Consider the following 22,931-nt stretch of genomic DNA (forward strand, 5'->3'; position numbering starts at 1 on the left):
TTCTGTAGTTTTGTACCTGGGGAATTTCAGGCACCACAAATCATTCCTCCTGCCTTGGCTGGCAGGTCCGAATTATGCTGAGTTTAGCCAAAGGGAAAGGTTGGGTTTGCCAGCAATGTGAGTTTAAAAGCCTTCCACCTCTTGCATTGCTCACCTGATAATAGAAACTACGGAGGTGGATTTTCAAGGTAACAGGGGAGTGAGATGCGTGGGATACATGTGCTGTGCACATGATGTGACGAGCAAGTGACAGCACTGGGTGTAAGTGCTTAAGCCCCACTAAGCCCCAAGTGCTCCAGTGCCTCTGCAGTAGAGGAGGAATGGACTAAGTCTGGCTCTGGGCCCTGAGGTTCTGCACCAGATCAGCAGCATGTGCAGTTGTCCTTGCAGTAGTCTCGCCCACGTCACCTTCTACTCTCCTGCTCTCAGCCCATGCCAAAGGAGCTGCACCTTTGTGCTGGTGTGTGCCAGCCCTGACTGCCCCACAAAGCTGAGGCAAGAGCAAGGGGCTTCCTCTGAGGGCTGACCACATGGGGTTATGGGCTGCTGGGCTTTTACCCCTCCAGGAACCCAGCCCTGGTCCTGCTCCTTCAGTCTATCCCTGGACTACTGTTTATCTGCACCGCAGGAATCTCAGCTGGCAGGGCAGAGGGGTGCAGGCAGCTGCAGCAATGGGATTGTGTGAGGCAGCATGGAAGGGGAGGGAGACCTGACATGAAAGCTGTTCAGGGTAGAGGGGCTACCCAGGCTTTGTCAGCTCACAGTTCCTCTGTTTCTCCCTGCTTGGGTCCAGATTGACTACAGAGCCAGTTTTCTCACCTCTCCCTCCCCCTTGGAGCTTGTCAGTCCTGCAAACCGACAGAGAACATTACAGACAAGCCCCCACCTACACTTCAATATCTCTTCTCATGCTGCCCTCCTTACTGTCCCACACATACCCTCTTTCTCTTTCTCTTCTCCCTCACTGCCTTTGTTTTTTCCTCTGTGCCCATAATATATCAACTCTCCAGTGATTCGGTATAAATGAGCAGTGAAAGAGCTGACCAAGGAGTCAGAAAACAGAAGAAAAGAGTTAATCCGGGCTCTAGCAGAATATAGAATTAATCCAGGACATAGTCTGGAAAAGGAGAGAGAGAAGGGGAGTCCGGTAAAGAGGTCATACAGAAAGCAAGGTGGTATGTGAAAATTTAGGGCTTTGCAAGACACTAGGGGAGGAACAGAGATGAAAATACATGAGCTACCCATGCCATCTGTCAATGTTTGCACAGAAATCCCACCAAACCAGAAATATTGTTTAAAATCCATTAAAGTTGCTAGTGGCACATCCCACCAACAAAAACATTAGAAAACCATGAAGTCTCCAGGCAAGGCTTCGCTGGGGGTTTGAAGCCCTTAACCGCAGTTTCACGTTTGTCATGTCACCCCACCGACTTCTAGAACCCACAGGCTTCCTCCCTCCCTTCCCACTTGAAACCTTTAACCTGAGCCCTGCACACAAACCTCTCCTGCCAAGAAAACAAAATTCAGCATCGTACTTCCTCGGTGCACCACCTAACTCACACCAGCACAAGGAGTAGGGGAGAACTTCTCCAAACCATCAACTCTCCTACAACAGATTCCCACCTACAAACAAACAAAAAAACATTTGTGCCATCTTACATAGCTCCCTCCCACCAGCTGCTGAGACCATACACCCTGAATTCCTGCTGCTTCTCAGGGCACCACTGATCCACACAATTTCTTCTCCTGCAAACCACACTGCACAGTTTGAGTTTACAGTTATGCAGCTTGTGTGGGGACAGAGGGAGGAGGTGTGTGGGTTGTGGGTGGTGGATGTGGGTGGTGTAACGTGGAAAAGGTGAAATCATGCTCACAGATAGCTGAGGGCTACACTAGCAATTTCATTGATTATTTCTATGGCTTTGGAAGTGCCTGGTGTATGTAAGATACTCTTTTTTTTCTCTTTTCAGTAAATTCTGAGAGAAGATGAAAGTGCTAAGGAGTAACCACTAAAACATAACAAAATAATAATCTGTCTTTCTTTCAAAACTCTTGTTTTGTTGACACATTAAGATCACAAATGTTGGCTTCACTTGCCCACTGTGAATGAGAGAGCACTTCTGTGTTGGCCAGGACGTGGCCCTATAATCTCATGAAGATCTGGGCTGCTGCAGCATTGGGTAGGAGGAGCAGATGGCCTGAGACAGTGCAGTCATTGGTTAAAAAACAGAGCTCAACTGTATGTAGCAAATGTAGTAAAGTAAATTATTCTAAAATTAATAATCTCGCAGTGCAGAAACAGTAGAAAATATCTTGAAGTGCACCCTCTGCTCACAGTTTTCACAACATTACTGTCTTCCAACATTACTGCACGTGCATGTTTTAGCATTTTTATCCATTCTTGGCTGACCAGAATTAAGCTGTAATTTTTCTAAATAGCTGCTGATTGCAAGTGCACCCACTTTTCTACACAAGCTGTAGCTGAGTGCCCAGAAATTAAGGCCTTTATAATGAGTGGCTTTTTCTGAAAGTGTGTCCCATGAGGTACCTCCCCAGGGCACTGGGCTTTGTCTTTAGAGTTCTTACAACACAGGGAGGGAGCAAAAGCACCATTTTTCTCCTGATGTCAGTATCTTCAATAAGTATTGTAGTTGGTTTTAAACTAAACAAGAGTAGTTTGGAACGTAGCATTCTGCGACTGGGGAGATCTGGATCCTCTTTGCACTGCTATAAAGAAGCAAATGTGATATTTCACAGTTTAGTAGGATACAGTTTTAAATGATTGGCAGCTGGAGTGGCAAAGAGCAGAGCTTTTTCAGACAGAGAGCAAAAGCCCCTGTTGAAACCCAGCAGTTCTGTGCTTTGCAGGATGGGCTGGCCAGGTGCTCTCTTCTGGCAGCCAGATCGATGCTCCCAGCCAGACACCGCCTTCAGAGGATGCTTCTCAGCAAATCACAAGGCTCTGGGAGAATCTTTTTGCTCATCAAGTGCTTGACTTTTTCTGCCAGAGATTCCCCAAAAGATACCAGTTGTAATTATACTGGGTCCCCAGTTCAACTTACCTCATTTAACAGAAACCTTAAGTTTAAAAAAACTTTTAATATAATCATGGACATGAACTTAGTAGAGCACAGATTAGAAATTACCCTGCATAAGAGCTGATTTGATGGCCTCTAAAAACCAAGGTAAGCCTTTCCAGCAATCCAGAGATTGGGACAGATTTCTGGGAGACTTTGAATCAAGCCAAAAAATTCTACATCCGCTCAATGCTACTCACTAGGTGCCAAATATTATGCTGGTATTACAAGGGCTGGATCATTATGCACAGCACAGGAAGGATCCACTGTTTTGAAGTTAGTGTTTGACCAGGCACCAGTGGCCAGACATGATGGCAATTGAGAAGTAGAACACAGAAGAGCATTTGCACCAAGTGACTGGCACGGTTGTTGGTGCAGAGACCACTGATTGATAAAATAAAATAAAATAAAATAAAATAAAATAAAATAAAATAAAATAAAATAAAATAAAATAAAATAAAATAAAATAAAATAAAATAATTACATAGTATTGCATAAAGCCACGTTACTCAAAGTAATTAAATCCCTCGCGTGTTGCGAGGGTTTCCCATCCGGCAGGAAATCTTTTCTCCAACAGGAGGAGCTCTTTGCTTTGGTGAGACGATGTCAAAGGAGTGGCCACAGTTTTACTCCAAACCCCCTCCTCCCTCCCTTTCCGCCCCCGTTTTATACGAGAGCGGCAGCTTAATTGATTTGATAACAAAATAAACAGCAGCCGAGGGCTGCCCGCGGGAGACGGCAGAGGAAGGTGATGGATGCCCGCCGCACGATTTTCCCCGGCCGCCGCTCTCGGGGCCCGGCGGGGAGCGGGATGAGCCGTCCCTGCGCACCGCGGTACCCGCGCCCGGCGCTCCGCAGGGCTCAGCTCGCTCCCGGCTCCGCGCGGTTCGCAGCCCTGCCGGCGGGCCACGGCTGCCGGGAGAGAGGCTTTCCCCGCCGTTATCCCCCCGCGAAGGAGGAGCGGGGGAGTGCCGTGCAAAGGGGATGGCGGACGCGGCATCAAGTCCTGCCCTGGGGGTTTCTGAGCGGAGCGAAGGGTCAGCGCCTGGGCTTTCTCCCGGCGCCAGCGCGGGTGATGTTTTATTGTGCTTGGATCCCCTCGCTGCGCCGAAATTTCGAGAGGGGAAACGGCCCTCACGTCTGATTAGTCTGGGGGTGGATGTGCGACCTGACTTTGTAGGGTAACTGTTGCCTCCAGGGCGGATGCTGCCGTCGCCTTAAACGTCCCAAAGTCACCGCGGGGAGAAGCCGCCTCCTAGCCGCGGGTCGCCTCGCTAAGCCGTCCCTCTAACCGCGAGCAGTGTAGGGGTTCGCCGCCGGCCTGGCATCTCCCACCTCACTTCCCACCCGTTCAAAAAACACCCCGCAGCCGCCCCAAGCGATAGTGGCTGGCTTTTCAGAGCAAATTAATCTGCTTTCCGTAAAGGCACTTCACTATAATTCTGGGAACCACCGGGCCGAGAGCCCGCGTAAAGGTTGCCACGGAGGGAAACCGCCAAGGGGGATGAGCTTACCCGCAGGGCATGCTTGTGACGGGGAAAAGTGGTTCCCCAGCAGCCGCAGCAGCAGAAGGAAAAGCTGCCGAAATAGCTGCGCGAAGCGGCGCTCAGCCACAGGCGTGCCCTTCCGAGGAGTCTGCCCGCGACCCTCGTCTCCCGCGGGCTGCGCTCGCCCTCCCGGGACTATCCCCGCATTGACCCTCGGGTCCCCGTCCCTGCCGCAGGAGAGTCAATGCGCCTGCCCCTCCACACCCTCCGATGTCCCTTGGGGAGTCGCGGAGCTGCTCGGAGCCCAGCGATCTCGGGCGGGGGCTGCGGGATCCCCCGCAGCTGCCCACGCGTGTGCGGGTGGCCGGGCGCGGACGCAGCGGGCAGGGCAGTGGGTAAGGGTTCCATCTGCTCCCGCCTTTTGGGATTAGCGCAGCCACGAGCAGCACCAGCGTGGAGTTTCCAGCGCCTTGTCCGCAGTTTCAGCTTGTTTTTCTTCCTAATTATTTTTTAAAGACTCGATGACTTCTCTGTGTGGGTTGTGCTTTTTTTTTTTTTTTTTTTTTTTTTTTTTTTTTTTTTTTTTGGTTGGTTGGTTGCTGGGTTTTTGTTTTTTTTTTTTTTTCCCTCTGGTTTTGTCTGCTCTGCTCTGCAATGGGGATTTTTAGCTGTGGAACCCAAAACCGGGAACCGTGACTAATTTAGGGGTGTATTTCTTCAGCACATTCATTTTAAGAAAGTAAAACTTAAAAGATGGAGTGGAGGGGCTGTGATAGGGAGAGGCGGGAACGCGGTGCTGTGGCTCTGCTGAAGTTTAAGACACTGACGGTCGGTGTGCGGGGCTGGGGGTGCGGGGGGTGGACAGGCAGCGGTAACGAGCAGATTGCTGTATGATTTAGAGCGATGATGAGGTTTATCATTTGAACACTGATGAATTCAGGGAACATGAGAGCTGCAATTGACATTCCTAAAAACAATTAAATCGGTGGGGAGTACTGCTGGAAAATCGATACGGCCCAAGGTAATAGGGTTTGACTATAAACAGATTCCTCCCGTAGCAATAAACCACGAAGTGAGTGTGAAGTACCGCGATTCCCTGGCTGAAAGGAGGTCTTTTCCCTTCGAAACACATCCCCCCTCGCCCTCGGCAGTGCTCCCCGGCTCCCGCCGCGCGTCCCGGTGAGCCGGGGCGACGGTACCAAATACCTTTGGAAATTCTCCAGCAGCAAACGTTCATAACCCCGAGGAGAGGTCGGGGGAGGTATTTAAATAGCTTCCCGAATAAGTAGCGAGCGCCTTTGGTCCTGGACGAAAATAAACTGGGAGTTAAGCTTTAAATATCCAGGCTTGATTTAAGAGCACGATGCACTTGGCTGAGTGCGCTCGCGGGGTGGCCCCCCGGGAGGAGGCTAAGGAAAGGAAGGGGAAAGGGAACTGTGAGGGAAGGGAAGGAAAAGAGGAAGAATGAGGAATGGAAGGGAAAGGAGGCCTCCGGGCCCCGCTCAGGCTGTGCCGCCCCCGCTGCTCGCCGCTGAGCTCGGAGGCGACGTTTCCTGCGTCCCCTCGGTCGGATTTAGGGGGGTGCGGGGGACCTCGCCGGCGCCACGGCCGCGCACCGCGTGGAGGCTTCCAACAGAGGGCGAGGGAAGCTCGGCTGGGCTCCGAGTCCGCGCGGGGATAGGGATCGACAGGGGGGCCCAGGGACAGCTCGGCTCCCCGGGACCCCCCCACGCCTCTGGCTGCTCCCACTGGAGAGAGGCTGCGGGGAAGAAAAGGGGAAACCGGCGCCAGGCAGAGCCCGGGGGCGTTTGCGGAGCTGGCTTTCATTTCGGCTTTGGCTGGCGAGCGGAGCGCTCGGGGCCGCCGAGCCCCGCTGTGCCCGCGGCTTGGCACGGGCAGGCAGCGCCGGCTGCCAGCGCCGCGCCGCCCTCCTCGGGCTGCGATCGTGCGGTTTGCAAAGCAGCGGCTGCACGCCGGGGGCCCCCGCCCGCGGGCCGGAGCCGGGCGGTGGCCAAGCCCCTCAGGGGACGCCTGGCAGGGCCCGGGGGCCGCGGCCGTGCGCCGGGCGGGGGCGGAAAGCGCCCGCTTCCCGCGGGACCGCCGCTCTCCGCCGGCTGCGAGGGAAACAGGATCCCGCTGCCGTGCGCTGCACGGGAGCCTGTTCCTGGCAGCCGCCGGCTTCCCGGTGCCTCCAAGGAAGAGGATACAAGTTGAATATTGTTTGTACGGCCGGGACAAAATATCCAGGGCTGACAGGGATGGGGGGAGGGATTGTGTTCGTCCGCCCATGATGAATAATCCGGGCCGGCCTCCCGGCTGTGGCGGCCAAATCGCTCTTGGACCTGCCAAGACATCAGCCGCTACCTCTGCCCGCGCCTCGGGCGCCGTTGGCCTTTCCCCGGCTGGCTCTGGCAGCACGCACATCGCAGCCGCCGAGCGCACGGCGCTGCCTCCGCCGGGGCCACCCGCCCGGGGGCCGGGCCGCAGCATCAGCCTGGGACGGAGAATGGGGGACGGGCGGATAAAGCGTGGCAGCGAAGTTTGGGGAAGAGTGGGGGTTTCCCCTGTCTGGGGATGCCCGGCGGCAGGTGGAGGATGCGCCGCTGCCCCGTAGAGCCCAGGGCGGGGGGCACTGCGGGGAGAGGAGCCCCGGGTTGCGCGGTGCGGGACCTGCTGACCCTTCCTCCCCCCGCCCGCCCGGCCGTCTGGTGGGAACAAACACAAGCTGTTCCGGACCGGGGCCGCGCAGCTGGCCCGGCGGTGGCGGCGGAGCGCTGCCAAAGAGGCCGCAGGGAAGGTCCTCGGGTTTCCCGCAAGCGCACACACGCGGCCGCCCGGGCGCGGCGCTGGGACCGCTCCCAGCGGCCGTAAGCGGCGGGGGCCCCGTGTGTGTGTGCGGGGGTGTGGAGCGGGGGGAGGGTCGGGCGTGTGCGGGTGGTGACGAGCCCGGAGAGCAGCCGGGGACGGCGGGCGGCTCCGCGTGTGTGGAAGTCTGAGGCGGCGAGTGCCTGCGAGACGATGTGCGTGGGGAGCGGGAGCGCGCTGCGAGGGAGGCGGCGCGCGTGTGCCTGCGTGGGAAACCCTGCGCTTGTGCGATGGCGTGTGCGGGTCAGCGTGAGTGTGTGTGGCTGTGTGACAGCCCGGGTGTGAGAAAGGGAACGTGAGAGGTCCTGGGCGTGTGTCCCAGCGGAGGGATGCAGCAAATGTGTGAGAACTGCCGTGCTTCCCCCGGAGGATGCAGTGCCCGTGCGAGAGGACCATCGAGTGTGCGTGGGAATAAACGTGCGTGTGACACGGAACGTGTGCGTGACATGGCACGATCGAGAAGTGGCACTGTGTGTGCCACACAGAGCGTATGCGTGACACGGTGTACGAGAGGCGGCGTGCCCGTGTGACTCAGCGTGCGACCGTGTGAGTGCACGCGTGGGCGAGAGCTGCCGAGCCGCTCGGGGGGCGGACGCGCTGCGGGGCCGAGGAAGCCGGGCAGAAACTGCTCCGCTGCCGCGCTGGCGCCCTGCCCGCGCCCTGCCCGGGCGGCCCCCACTGCCGGGAGCGCCCGCGGAGTCTATTTGCCACTGGTGGTCCCGTCCCTTCGCAGGACGGAGCCCCCGGGCCCATCCGCCTCAGCGCAGCGCGGCCGGCGCCCGCCGGAGGAGGGAGCTCCCGGGGCAAGAGCCGTGGCTGGGCGGGCAGCGGGCCATGGAGGAGGGAGCCCACGCCCCTCCCCTCCCGCTCAGCGCCGAGGGCCGTTCTGCCCGTCCCCACCTTGTTTATGTGCGGCAGGAACTGGGATTTTCCATCTGCCTGCTCCGCTGGTCGTGACCTCCGCGCAGAGCTCGCAGGCAGCGGCTTTCGTGAGCGGGCCCGGGCCGCAGGGGCAGGAGGAGCTGCTGCCCCTCCCCGGAGGAGGACGCTAATCCTCACACGGGCTCCCGGTGTGAAAAGGGGACGATGGCAACGGCGGGGGGAAGGGATGGAACTGGCGGTGGGAGGCCCTGGAGACCTGCCCTTCCCGGGGAGCCCTGCCAGCCCCGTCCTGCCTCTGCACGTCCAACCACTTCGACACAAGTTTGAGTTTTCCTGCCCCGGCCCGATCCCTCCTGCCAGGGACAACATAAGCCCTTAGAGGGGTTTCGGGAGGAGGGAATCCCAGCTTACTTACACCACAGGGAGTAGGCAACCCCGCTGTGGCTGTTGAAGCGTTGACGAGAGCAAGGCCCTCAGTTCGGCGCAGAAACCTGCTCCTGCTCCGCTGGATCCCAGAAACACGAGCAGCTGCCTGGGAAAGATGCTGCGCCAGTACGGGCGGCTGTTCCCACTTGCGGCGGTGTGACTCTCGCCCAAAAGGGTTGGTTGGTGGGAGGGTGGGACGCGGATACCGATCCTGCTTGCTCTGGCAGGGAGGGGAGAGGGAACGGCGAGTAGCCGCGTAGCCCCGGCCGTGTCCGGGTCTCGGATCCGCTCGTCCTCGCCCGCTCCCGAACACGGGCTGGCGGGCGCTGCCCCGCCACTGGGCTCACCCCCGGAGGGGCGGGGGCTGCCGGCGGGCTCCGCATGGAGGCGGCACGGAAGCAGCGCTGCGAGGGAGCAATGACTCTCCTCCTCCGCTTTAGAGCAGAGGCTGGCTCTGTCTGAGCAGCCAGCAGTGATAAGAGCTGATTTACAGGTAGGGGTGAAACGTGCTCTGAAAATCTCGTGACACTTTCCTCCGGTGGATTCAAATAATATATAAAGACCGTGAGGTGGCGATCTCCCGGGTAGCTCCTAGGATGCGTGGCGTTGTTGTTAACACATGTTTCAATTTTGGATTGAGACTGTCAATTACCCGCTGAGCTGTGAGTCTTAGCCTCAGGCGGGCTGGGAAGAGGGGACGGGTGTATTTATTAACCTCTCAAGCCTGGCGAAGATGCGCTTCCAGCCTCTCTCTCGGCCTTTCTCGCACCTTCCTTCCGACCCTGCAGGTGCCACCCGGGCTGCCCCAGCGGCTTCCGCTGCCCGTGGCAGCCGTACTTCGCCTCCTCCGGCCCCTGCAGAGGCTCTCAGTCCTCACATGGGCACAGCACAGAGATGAGCCCCACAGCTGCGGGGCGGGGGAGGCGGCTCGCCCCGGCCGAGCCAGAGGTGGCTGTCTTGGCCAAAACGACCCCGGACGGAGCGAGGAAATGCACGGGCAGCGTTTCCCCTTGCTTCCCAAATACATCCTCTTATTCTGTCGGAAAACCAGGCCAGCTCTCCTCAGTGTAGTCGATTTGGGTTAGGATTTTTTCCCGGAGCGGAAGAGACCCCCTATCTCCCCGGGAGCATAAGCAAACAGCTCCGAGAGCCCGCTCCAGAGGCTGAAGCGGAAGGGCTGACAATTAACATTTCCTCTGGTAGGAGAGATCTGCAGGCAGATCGCTCGGGAAGCGCATCGCCCCCTCCCGCGGCGTGCCCTCGCCGCATCGCACGGTGCCTGCTAAGCACTGTGTGCTGTTTGCAGAGGAGATTTCCTTCTGGAAGAGCCCACTCGCTGACCCGGACCCTGCCCCTCACCACCCTGGGTACGCTCCGCTAGGGCAGCCTGGGGAGCCCCCCAGCACCGCAGTTTGCCCTTTTTGCGTCTCCACCGCTCCCCTGCAACCACCTGAAAACAAGCCACCCTAACTCGCTCAGCGCAGCGCCTCTACCGCTTGCTTTTCCTTTCCCTTTCCCTCTTCCTCCCCGCCCTGACCTCCCGAACTTCGCTGGTCGGGGCCGAGTCGAGCCCGGCGACCCCCGCACGGCCCGTACGCTTCTCTGTGCTGGGAGCCGCGAGTGCGTCTCTCCGCACCAAGCCTCCGTGACGAGAAAGGCATCGTAGGCAGCCTATAAATAATTTCCATTATGTTCAGCTGACAGCGCGAGGCGATTAATTTTAATAGCTGTATATTTGCCTGTTTCTCCTAATGCTCTGTAATGAGATGAGAAGCCATCCAACCCCAGATGGCTCCAGCCGCCTCGTTATTTATTTATTTTGTGTGTGCGTGTGTGCAAAAGAGGGGCGAAGGGGAGGGGGGGTGGCGGTTCCTGCGGGACCGGCAGCCCCCCCCCGGAGCTGCCCCTGTCCCCGCCGCTCCCGGTATCGCCCCCGGGACTGCCCGCGGGCCGTAGGAGCCATCATGACACTGCACATTCAGCCGCCGGGGCTCTGCCACTCGTGCGCGGGGCCGTGGCAGGCAGGACCGGGGCCACCACCGGCTGGGTGTTTCGGGAATATTTATTTATTCTCTCCGGCCGCGCAGAGAGTGACTGCGGGAGCGCCGGGGGCCGATCGGCGCAGGAGTAAATGCAGCGGATCGATGTCGTTCGGGGTGAGGGGCGGGCGAAGGGGACCACGGATCAAAGCCCATCCTATTAACCTAAATTTCGGCTCTGCGTGGCCTGCGGTCCGGGGGCCGGCGGGAGGGGAGCGCTTTGTGGGAGCCGGGAAAGCGACCACGCCGCCCGCCGCCGGCACCAGCCAGCGACGTGGTGGTGGTGTGTGTGTGGCGGTGTGACAAAGCCTCGCCGCGCTGAGCAAGCTGTCCCTCAGCCCAGGCGGCGGGCGGGGGAAGGGAGGGTGAAGGGAGGTTTCGACATGTAGGAACGGCGGAGCAAGTCCCAGATTTGGGGACTCCAAAGCGGGGGAGGGGGAGACGGGGGCATTCCCTGGTAGGACGAGGCTGCTTAACCAGGTGGAACAGTACCGAGGCGAGCACCTGTGTCTTTTTCTAAAAGGCGTGTACTGATAATTACGATAGTTAATTGCATTGCTTTGAAGGTCATTTGAAGTTACGGGGCTGTGTTGGGTTTTTTTTTTCTTTTTTTTTCTCAGGCTAGCAGACAATGCCCGTGCACTGTTTTAAATGTAAATCAGAGGGTATCCGCATAAACCTGTATTGTAGGATCGAGGCGTAATGGATTCACTCCGGCTGTGCCTGAGCTCGCCACAATACAGCTGAGCAGCCGAGCTGCGAGCGCGCCGGGGTTTCTCTGCGGAAACGCAGTTGCCGAAGAACATGAAAAGCATTAAATCGTGACGGGAAGGGGGCGACGGGAAGGGGGCAGCGGGGGCGGGGGGGATGCGTTTACGCTGGGCGGGGGGGGGGGGAATCTCGGGACCGAAAGATGCGTTGCAGCGGCGCAGCCACCCGTCGCTAGCAGCCAGGAAGTTTCTCACCCCGGAGAGGCACGGGGCTGGCGTGTCACGCACCGTGGCACCGGCTGGGAGGGCCCTGGCATCGCTCCTCCCGCGGGCGTGGAGAGGCATCGTCCCCTGTTCCTTGGCATGCCCCACCTGGAGCACGGCCGTTCCCAAAGGCTGCTCGCTCCTGTGGAGGGCGGGGGGAGAAGGGCTGGTCCTCCCCAGGACCGGAGGACCTTGTTATCGCCGTCCCCTCCCCGGTATGGGGCAAGTTCCGGCCCGGCCCGATCCAGAGGAATGTGGCATAAGGGAGACTGGCCCTTAGCCCATCCCCACTGCCTCTGAGCCTTCATTAATCGCGCCGCCCGGGGCCGCGGCGTACCGCCGAGCTGGCCTGCCATGCGATTAGCCCGACGCCCCGGGGTACGGCTCTTCCCGGCGGCGCTGACAGCCAGCCCGGCCCCCGTTGCCCCCTCTCCGGCACCTGGGAGCAGCTCCGCCGGAGGCGAGGACGTGCGCAGGAGTCCGCAGAGAGCCTTTCTTCTCTCCCCCTTTCCCCACTAATAACAGGGCACCGCTCGCAAGAGGGTCGCTCCGCACGGAACAAACGTTCATTGATTTCCACCGCGGGGCTGCGGGAGGGACGTGGGGCGCTGTGCTGCGCTCCCGGCCCTGCAGCAGCGGGGGCGAGGGGGGCACGAACCGGGCAGGGACCCGACCGCATCCCAGATGGGAGGGTGTGTGCACATCCGCGGGGCCGCCTGTAAGGGAAGACGTTCCTCTCCCTGAGGATGTGCCGGTGGTTCGGGGCTGCCTCCCGGACGAGCGGAGGGGCCGCAAGGCGAGCGGCGGCCGCGGAAGATGCGGTCTGTCCCTTCCCGCGATGCCGGGCCACCCTCATGCAGATCGCGCCGTGTCACCTCCCTGATGGCAACCACCACCCGCCTCTCCAGAAAAGTCGTCAGCCCGGTACCGCCGCTTCCCCCGTTGTCCACGGCAACCGGCGTATCTGATTGAACCTCGTTGTAGGCAGTGACACCCGCGTAATGGATCATCCTGTCAGTGCTTTTTTATCACAGGCATTTATTTTGGTCACGGCTGGTGATAACTTTGGTGTTTATCCCTTGTGTCGTTACGGGCCCTGCCGCGATCTCCCTTCCGCCCTCCCTCCCCGGCGGGCGTGCTGGGCGGACGAACTACTCTGGGACGGCAGCTCACCCCCGCCCGTCCGGGAACTGCTGCGAGGGGTGCCCCGATACCCCCCACTAACCGCCCTGGGCTTCCGTGGCCTCGGCTGGGGACAGATCGATCTGTTTGGCTTGGTTTGGTTAAGCGCCCTCCCCCGATCGCCCTGGCCTCTCCGGGGCCGGGTTATCTTGGGTCATGTTGGCGCGGAGCGCCGGGTGCGGTAAGAGGCTCCGGCGGAGCCCTGGTGCAGGAGGGAGCCGGGGGAAGAAAGTGCCGTTCGCAGTTCTCCATCAATCCAGGCACTTCAAAAGTAAATAAAGCAGGGCAGGGAAGGGCCTCCAGGGAGGGGAGAGAAGAGGCCTCTGACAGGCGATTGTCCAGGGCGGAGCCAGGGCTATTTCCAGCCCGGGAATAACAACACTTGGGCTGCGGTGGCTCCGACCCGCGTGTCCAGGAAAGACCGGATCGGGGTGTTTGTTTTGCTTTTAATTATTATTTTGACGGCGGGCTGACGCAGCGCAGGCAAACAATAACCCCAAGCTGTCCGAGAGGGGCACCGGGGAGCAGCGCCGCCCTCCCCAACCGGGAGGGAAAGAGCCCAGGGAGGGGGCGGGCGCGGGGCCAGGTTTGCTGCCTCCCGCAGAGGTCGGGGCCGGAGCCACGGGGCCGGGAGGAACCCGCTGGGGCTGAGGCTGCTGGCCGGGGACGGCCCCGCAGGGAGGCAGCGGGAGGCGGCGCGGAGGGCAGGGAGGGCCGGTGAGAAGCAGGACCGGGGCCCCCGGCGCGCTTGCGGCCGGGGTGTGGGGGGAGGCCGCCGCTCTTATCTGGGTCACTGGGGTTAGAGGCAGCAGCTGATAGAAACAGAGGAGCTGAGCTCCCGCTGCTGCAGAGATAGAGCCGCGATATGGGCCAAGCAGGCACCGAGCTGGAGGAAGGGCGGGAGGGAGGGAAAGAGGGAGGAGGAGGCGGCGGCTCGTTCCGGCTCCCGAGCCGAGCCCAGGTGCGCTGTGGTTTCCCTGCGCTCAGCGCTGTGCTTGGCGGCCCCCCTTCCCTCGCTCCCCATCCCCCGTCCTCCTCCCCGTCTCCCTCCAACGTTTAACCCTTTCCCACCTCCGCGGGGCTGGAGGCTGAGGCGTGCGTTGGCCCGGCCGCGTCCCCTGCGGTTCCCCATTCCCTCCGTGGCAGAGACTGATCACGGTGGGGGAGAAGCGGGGGGGCCCGGGGGGTTTGGCCTTGTGCTGCCGAGCACCGCCCTCGGGCAGCTCCCGGGACCCGGCTTTGTACACACACACACAAACACGCACACACACACCCAGCTGCGCTAAGCCGAGCCAGCCCCGGGCCAGCCCCCGCCTGTCGCCGCCGCTGCCCGTGCGGCCGATCTCGGTTACAGCCAGCCACCCAGCGGGGTTGGCTGCTGCAGCCGCCGCCTTCCTCCTCCTCGCCGGTCCCCGCCGCCCTTTTCCTTCCTGCTCGGGTTGAGCTGCCCCAGAGCTCCCCTGGCTCGCCGGCGGCGGCCAGTCCCCGCTCCCGGGCCGCTGCCGGCGGGGAGGCGGATGCGGAGCGACCGGGTAGGGGAAGGGCTCTCCGAGCGCCCCCATCTCGCGCCCAGCCCTTTAATCAATTTCACCCTATTAATTATTAATTTTACGCCAGTCAAGCTTGCCCAGGAGGAGCGAGGAGGGGGAGGGGAGGCTGATGTCAGTCGGAGGCGGCGGCGGGGCCGTGTGCCAGGCTCCGCGCTCAGCCCCGGCCCAGCAAGTTTCGGCTCCGCTGGCTCGGGCAGCTCCGTTCGCCGAGAACCGGGGGAGGCGGCGATTCCCATTCCGGTGAATGATGCGGTCCCCCCCCTCGCACACACATCCACACACGCTCTCCCTCTCTCTTTTCCGCTCCCTCCCCTTCTTCTCCCCGCCCGCCCCCCGTGTAGACACATCCATACAAGGGCCCATTGCATCGTAGCGATGATGGATCGTGCCTGGCGGGGGTGATTTGGTGTTGATCGCATATTATCACGGGCAGGTTGGACTGGTTGCTGATGGACGGCTTTCTAGCAAGCCGCTCCTTCCGACGCTCGGGGAAGCAGCTCGATCGAAAAAGCAGCTTGCTTTTAACTCCTTCTCTCACCAGCACGCGTAGGGCAAAGCTTAGCATCTGTCACAACAGCTCTCCGGATAGCACTTTTCCCTCCTCCCACTCCATTTTCGCCGCGGCAGCCCCGCTGCCGGCTGGTTCTCCCCGGCACCGGACGAGCACCGGGCAGGTCGTGGGGGGCTGGCGAAGAGGACTACCCCGGCTCTTCCGCGGGCGAGCTGCCTGCCGAGCGGCGCAGTGCCCTGGCAGAGAGAGATGTACGTGGGGGTCCCCACACCCGCCGGGGAGAGACCCCAGCCCCCCGGGCTCGCTCTCTCTCTCTCCTCCTTCTCGCCTGTTTTTTATGTAAGTTCCTGCAGATACAAAGGCAGTTTCGTAATGCCTCCCGTCTGCGAGGACCAGAGACCTTGGCTAACCTTTCGAAAAACTGATTGCGAGTGCCTGGTAGCGACCCGCACTGGCAGCACAGGGCACCAGGAGAGGGTCAGCGTTTCGGTGACAAGCACCGAGGTAGCCATGGATCCCCTGCGAAAGGCCTGCTCGCAGCCTGCCTCCTCAGAAACGCTTCGTGCGAACGCTTATTCTCTGGCGAGAGAGGAGGGCGGTGGAGGGGAGGCTTAACCCTTTCGCTTCGCGCCGCCAACCGCGTCCCAGGCGCCCGCCCGCTCCGAGCCGCGCCGTGCCCGCCCGGCTCAGCCCGGGGCTCGGGGCACCTCCGCCGGGACCAGGTCGGGCAATGCCCCGGGGTAAACTGTCTCTTGTCCTCGTGATGGTGCAAGACGAGGACCCACGAAATGTATTTTTATTTATTATTTATTTTTATTTAATTTTAATTTAGTTTAATTTTTTATTTTTCCTTTTCTTTTTTTTTTTTCTTTTTTATTTTTTTTTAAACACAGGACTCGAAAGCGATGGTGCAGCGAGCTGCCTCCTTATCTCGCTCTTCGCTGCTAGTTTAACTCCTTCCGCCAGGCCCAGCACAGGTTCCTCGGGCCGGGGATTGTTTTCTGTTTGGAAACTGGAGAAGGGGGGAGGCTATCGGCAGGAAAGCAATAGCTCGCTCTCTCTGGAGAGCTGCTCTCCAACAGGCAGCGCCTTGAAATCTATTTAAAGAGAGGGAAAGGCGGGGGGGGGGGGGGGGGGGAAGAACAAAGGGGGAGGAGGAGGAGGCCGAACCAGAGCCAGCCAGAGAGGGAGAAAGCGATGGATCAGCCGGTTTGCAGCGTACATCAAGCTATCACATCTGTATATGCTCCGATCGATGAAAAGGATGGATAATATTTGTCAGCTGCAGACCTTTTTCTTCTCACTTCCCAAGGAAAGGACGGGGGTTGGGGGAAGAGAAGTAATAGGGAGTTTCAAGGCCAGAGGCACTTCCTGGTACAGCCAGATAGAAAAAAAAAGGCTAGGGATTATTATTAATAATTTTTATTATTTTTCAGCCGTCAAAAGGACGATCAGGGGACCGTGCAGCCCTCTCTGCGCGCTTCTTCACGCTTTTACTCCTTTCCCCCCCGCCTTTTTCTTTCTTTTTTTTCTTTTTTTTTTTTAACTCTGATTCCTTGCAGGGCTCCAAAGATTTAACCCTTTGCTTGAGGCTTGAGGTGGGTGAGGCACAAAAGCAGACCGTGTAAACCTTGGACTGAAAAAAGAAAAGAAAAAAACAACAAAAAACGCACCCTAACACAAGCTCAGAGAGAAGTCAGTAAAACGCACCGTTACACACACAGCGACGTGGTTTGGCTTTAGGGAAGACAAGAGGAGGGGGTAAAGCATGAGAGAGACGTAGCCTCACTCTCCACCACCCTCCGGTTCTGCCAGCCCCTCGCCTGGTGCCTGCAGTTGTACTCTGAGTAAATAGTTCCCACACATGGTCCACATTTTGCACAGCAGCAGCGTGTTTCCTCTCGGTCTCTCATTGCTGCTCTGCGAGCAAAGGAAATAAAAGAGAGGGAGAGAGCTTTAGAGGAAGTTAAAAATCAGACGAGCTGAGAAAAGACTCTGTGTTACACACATCCTGAACGAAAGCGAAAGCCCAGCATTTCGGCCTTTTGAGCGCCAAGCTCTCACCTCCTTAGTAATGTCACTAACATACGTGTTGGACACACCACAGTTAATCGCTTACACCCGGCGAGACGGGCTCTCGGGCGCTCACAATGGCTGGGCTGGCTGCGGAGCCCTCCGGAGGAGGCTGGCTGCCCGCTCACCTCCTGCTCGCTTGCCGGCGCGGCTGCAGGACCGCAGCTGCACGCAGGGAGCGTCCCGGGTGAGCCGGGCTCCTTCCTCGCCACCGGGGCATTCTTCTTCCCTGGAAATGGGGGTGCCCGGCAGCTAAGCCGTGTGTGCAGAAATGGTGATGTCCTACACTCACTCGGCGTTTACTTTCCCAGGGCGTCAAGCATCCCTGGAGGGGCGGTAGGGCGGGTGGACGGGTTTGGGATGGGGATGCCGGGTGTGCTGGGTGAGCTCCTAGGAAGGTCACCACCGTTCCCTGCACTGGGGTCCACCCCGGGCCTGCGAATTGCTGCTCTCCCCTTGCTTGGGGAGCTGGAAGACAGGGTGCCAGAAGGGAGTGTGCTGCTGGGAAACCATTATCCAGCGTTCTCCTTTTCTTCTCCCTCCAGGCCCTGGCTCCGTCCCCGCCTGCCCCTGAGCTGGGATCAGCCAGATGATCCTCCGGCCGTCGGCTGAGTGGCAGTCGCTTCGTGGGTAGCATTAGGGCTTGGCCACTCCGCGCTCCCGTGACCCCACCGTGTCCCTCTCCCTCCATCGCAGCCTCTCCGAAGCCCAGTACCCCATCAGCTCTCGCTGTGTGATATTTAAAAGAAGGGTTGCATTCTCCCCAATAGAAGCCCACTCGTTTCCTTGTTGCCAGGAACAAAGCGTACATTCAGAGGGGTGGCTGTTGACGGCTCCCTCTGTATAGCACTGGAAAGCGGGTGGCCTTTGGTTACTGGCAAGGAAAATTCTAATCAGGGTGCTTGTAAGCGGGGCTTTATAGAAGCTTAGTTACAAAAGGCTTACACCAGAGTAATGCAATAACTATAATAACAGCCAGGGAGCCCTAAAGAGGGTGGAATGTGCTTGTGTCTGGATGATTTTCCCCGCTCGCACAGAGAGGGACTGTTTACCGCGAGTGCCATTAAGTATCGCTGGAAACTCACCAACCGCAGACTTATTTCAATATACTTTATTGTTGTATCTGCTCTAAAAGCAACTTGCTTTGGACGACTTCTAGATCGTCCTAGAGGAGAAGAGAGGCCGCCCTCGGGTATTGGAGGAGGCCCTGAGCACAGGGGTAGTGCCAAGGGTGAGGGAGCTGCGAGCCGGGGCCCGGCCGAGTCGGGCTGGCCGGAGCGCGTTCTGGCGGGCAGTGCTGCCGCGGAACAAAGTGGCGAGGAGAAAAGGCCCCCTGAGCCCAGCGGCACAAAGCTGTCGGGCTCCTGCCCCCGGAGGTGGGTACGCAGCAAACAACTCCTCCGCGGCCCTCCTCGGCTGTCTCGGCCGATAAGGGCGTGGGGACCCTGAGGGACACGGGGGGAAGAAGGGGAGGAACCCAGCATCGCCCTCCCGCCACTCCGTTCGGCGCCCCGGGGCGCCCCTGGCAGCGGTGACCCCGCTGTTCCGGCTCAGCCGCTCCGGCTTGACGAGGCTAATGGGATCAGCCGCTGCCCTCTGCCACCGCTGCCGCGTGTTGATTTTTCCAACCTCTCCGCCCAGCCCCGATGCCCGCCGTCCCTCAGCCAGACCCAGCTACTGCTTGGCCGCCGGCGAGGGGCCGCGGCTCCGGAGGGCAGGAAATGGCTTGGCCGGCGAGCCGGGGCGGTCACCCCGCCCCGCCGCGATCCCGGCGTACGGCGGCGGCCGGCGCGGGCTGCGCCGGGAGGCGCCCCGGAGACCGCGGTGGCCCCGGGAGGGACGCGTGAGGCGGGCAGAGCTCACCACCCCCCATTACCAACCTCCCCCGGCACCCCCGAGCAGACTTTGCAGCGCTTTATTTTAACGAAAAAACAGAGCGCGGCGAGCAAACTGCTGCTCCGCGCAGGGCAAGAGAAATGGGTTTTTAATAGGCAAGGTCGGCGTGCTTGGCAGCCGGCCACCGCGGCCGGGGAAATAAACAAACAGAGGAGCTGCAACTTCAGGTCGGAGCAGAAGTTGCGCTCCCGGCGAGATGAGCCCGCGGCATGGCCCGCGGGGCGAGTGAGCAGCCGCGTACGGAGCGGCCGCGGAGAGCATCTCCGGCCCCCTGACCCCTCACCTCGGCCCCGCGGCGCGCCGGCTTCCCGCGGCCCCGGGACAGATGCGGGGCCGGGGCAAGCAACCCCCGTGCGCTGCCAGGCGCAGTGCCGGCGGGCTGGCAGCGGGCGGAGGGCAGATGGCCACCCTTGTTTATCGCGTTCCGGCGGTGCTGCACGCCTAACCGCTGCTGTGCGGCACGGCCGGCCCCAGGGAGGCAGGAAGGGAGAGGCGGAGGGAGCGGGAGTGGAGCCTGCCGATCGTGAACCGGCAAGACGGCGTCTGCCGGAGGGTTTACAGCCATGCCCGGGGGTTCCCGCTCCCTTCACCGCCGGGGCTCGGCCGTGTCGGCCCCGCTGGCCGCACCGCGGGGGCGCCGCGCTCCCGCTCTCGCGGCGCGTTCCGGGCTCGGTGCCGAGCACTCTCGGCTGCCGCGCATCAGCCTCCCCGCTGCCTCCCGCCGCCGCCTCGCTCACTCCCGGCTCTGCAGGCGGCAGGGCAGAGCTGATCCCGCAGCTTCTCCAGCGGCACTGACCCCCGGCTGGCCTTCACATCTTCCTCGAGGAACGAGCCCGCGCAGGGAGTGGGGGGGGCGGGGGTCCGCTCCTCCGATCTCTCTTCCCAAGCCCTTCTGCAGCGTCGGCCGCCGCAGGCCCACACGGGAGGAGAGGCGGTCCCCGCCTGAGCAGGGGTTGTGCAGCCCCTCTGCTCGCGGAGGGCTCAGAGGGGACATGGCTTTTGCATCCAGTTGCTAACAGGGCCAGAAAAGCCCCAACGCTCTCGGGTGAGGAAGGGGATCTGCCTGCCCTCAGTAGAGGAGGACGAAAGGAGCTGTGTCAGGAGAGCCGGGAGCAAAGTCCAAGCCTGGGGAAGCTGGACGAGAGCTCGAGAAGAGGCCGGCAACACTCGTCCCGGCGGTCACAGACCTTTCTTTCCCGGTGTGGCAGTGGCAGGAGACGACCTGTCGCCACTGCCATGGTTCCCACCGCAGCACGGCCCGAGCTGGGGCCTCGGTACGCCGGGAGGAAGAACGGGAGCGAGCCGTGCCCCTCGAGTTTCCACGGAGCCGCGGCCTGGGCTCCCAGGGGTGCTACAAGGCCACCATCATCTCTCAGCCACATCACGGCAGAGGGGAGAATCTCCCCCGGTTCTGTCACCCCACGCCACTCCTCGCAGCTGGAGATAACGGGGGCTGTGACCGGGACGGGGGCCGGGCAGGGCAGCGGCCGCTGTCAGCGGCGGTCCCGCTGCTCACCGCCCGGGCAGCTGCCAGTTTTTTGGCAGATCGCTCTGCAGACGGCTCCCAAGGCCTCCTGCAGGGGCTGAGACGGGTCACGGGGAATAGCTGAATAGTGCCATAGGCCGGGCTAATGCACGGCAGATTCAAGCCAGGGAAAGCGGGGACCGGCCAGGGTGGAGAAAAGGGAGAGGTGCAAAGGCCCGGAGGAGGGGGCGGGTGGCGGCAGGCAAAGCCACCAGCCTGCAAAATGCTGAGTTGGCAGCATGCCGAGAAGCTGGGGAGCACTGCAGTCCCGACAGCCAGGGGAAGGGGACATGAAGAAGCAGCGTGAATGGGGTAAAGACTGTTTCTTACAGACCTGGTGTAACCTATCGTTTAAAAAATCTGGCTTCCCCTTCTAGTGCCAGGGTGTACCTGCAGGGTAGTCTGTGCCTTTCTGTCTCTCGTCCCATTATTCCACTACAGTCGAATCCTTCTGTTGTGACCTACAGCAGAGCTCTGATTTATTTTTAATGCGTTCCGATTCCTGTTCCGTTGTCAAGAGATGCATTGAGATTCATTTTCCATCCCCTGTTTTTCATACTTCTGTTCTGCTGGAGGGACCCGCCAATAGAGTTTAATTCGATTTGATATGATTTAATGAACACCTTTATCTTTTGTTTTTAGCAGAAGGATAAATAATACAACTGCATTCAGCTTTTGCTAAATCAGACATGTTTCCCACCAAAATCCTATCTGGTGACACACACTCACTGTAACATTTCATTAACAACCTCCCTGATTTATTGATTTTTAATATTTGTATTAAATGTTGTGTAAAATTGAACTCAGGCGTTAGAAGAGATTGTGCACGTCACAAGACATGACTCCTACTTAATTGTTATTTTTTTTTCGGTCCTGGAACAACAGTTGGAAAGAGGCCAGCAGGAGGAAAAAAATTAAAAATAAATTATAAAGGGCAGTGCCCGGGAGAGTGTGGGGGAGCTGGAGAGAAAGTGCAGCCTTGAGGGAGGGAGGGAGGGAGGAAGGGAGGGCAGCAGGGTCTGGCCGACGCTCCGCCGAGTCCCCCAGCCCCCGCAGGCCCCTCGGGGGCTGCCCCCGCCCGCCCCAGCGCCCTGGGCCGGAGCGGCCACCCGGCTTCCCACTCTTCCCCTGCTCTCCCGGCTCGCTCGTTCCGTGTCGCCTCCCTCCCTCCTGCTCCATATGGTTTCTCCCCTCCTCCTCCTCCTCTTCTCCCCCCTCCATGCTGTCTCCGTGACGCTCCCCACTCCACGCTACTTCTCCGTTTCCCGGGGGAGCGTTTCCCTGGCGCGGCGTGGAGAGGCCCCGCAGAGCGGCCCGGCCCGGTCGCAATGTTCTGAGAGGCTTAGCCGGGCCAGCATGCAGCGTGGAGGGGCGAGCGGGAACAGCAGGGGAAGACTGGGGATCAGGAGAGGGCCGTGAGGAGGGGTGCCAGCCAAAATTCCCGGCCAAAATGTTTCCCGGGTGTGCAGTAGAGGAGCTTGAAGAAGTTCATCTCCCCCGTACTCCCCCTCTTCTTGTTTTCTTTTTCTCTCCTCCCCTTCTCCCCCCATCCACCCCCCCTCCCCGGCCGCCACCAGGAATACGGGCGTTCAGAGATCAACATAATTCACCTGCATCAAAAAAAACCTCGCGAGCTATAAACTAGCGGCTGATCCTCCGCTTAGACTAGTGTTTAGCCGTTCATGCATCATGAGTGTCAAATAAATGCCTGATTGAGGCCCTCAGCGGAGGAATTAGCTTTCCTTGTGCTGGAAATGCATAATAGAGAAAGTGCTGAGGCATCCTCCCCGGAGTTAGCTCGGGCTCCGCTCCCTGCTCTGCTCGTTTCGGGAGTTTTCCCTCCCTCATTCCGGGTCCGTCCCACCCCCAACCTCCAACCCCCCCTTATCCCTCGCCCTTATCAGCATGCCCAGCTGGCCAGGGGTGAGGGAAGCCCTCCGGTGTGTCCGGACCGAGGGGGACGGCTGAGGGCGAAAGGAGCAGCCGAGCATCCCTCCCGTCGCCCAGGGCCCCGGCGCTGCCCCGCGGGCGCTGCGGGGGCACCGCGGGGAGCGCTGCCTCGTCCGCCCGAGGGCGGAGACGTAGGCGGAGGGAGCGGGGAGCGGCGGAGGGACCCCTTCAGCGAGCTCCTTGTCGCTTGGCCGCTCTTCCGCGCCGGGGGCCTCATCCTGCCGGCGGGTACGACCCAGCCCCGACGTTTGGTGGCGAAGGGGGATGGGAGGGGCGGAAGGCTGGCGAAGCGCTCTGCTCCGCCGCCTCGGCCGCCCTCCGCAGCTCCGCGCCGGGCTCGCTGCCCGAACGGGTCCGAAGTCCCTCCGGGCAGGGGACGCCGGCAGAGCTGGGCAGGCGGCCGAGGCACACAGGGGTTAACCGTGCCGCGGCCGGGAGGAGCAGTTAAAGTGCACGGGCTTGCAGATGCTTTTCAGGCCTCGATGTCTACCGTT

At 60.3% G+C, this 22,931-nt stretch overlaps 1 protein-coding gene across 1 annotated transcript; it reads right to left on the reverse strand.

Annotated features, from left to right (window-relative positions):
• Positions 1-3,703: 3,703 nt before the first annotated feature.
• LOC128820794 (collagen alpha-1(III) chain-like) lies at positions 3,704-12,760 on the reverse strand. Its single transcript, XM_054001613.1, has 9 exons — positions 12,425-12,760; positions 12,133-12,377; positions 11,654-11,892; positions 10,275-10,378; positions 8,944-9,195; positions 7,301-7,632; positions 6,054-7,058; positions 4,592-4,791; positions 3,704-4,179 (listed from the first exon to the last, which is right to left on the reverse strand). The coding sequence occupies exons 1-9, from the start codon at positions 12,758-12,760 to the stop codon at positions 3,704-3,706; spliced, it is 3,189 nt and encodes a 1,062-aa protein (XP_053857588.1).
• Between the last annotated feature and the right edge of the window lie 10,171 nt (positions 12,761-22,931).

Source organism: Vidua macroura, chromosome 2 (genome assembly GCF_024509145.1).
Source record: "Vidua macroura isolate BioBank_ID:100142 chromosome 2, ASM2450914v1, whole genome shotgun sequence".
Classification (NCBI taxonomy): domain Eukaryota; kingdom Metazoa; phylum Chordata; class Aves; order Passeriformes; family Viduidae; genus Vidua; species Vidua macroura.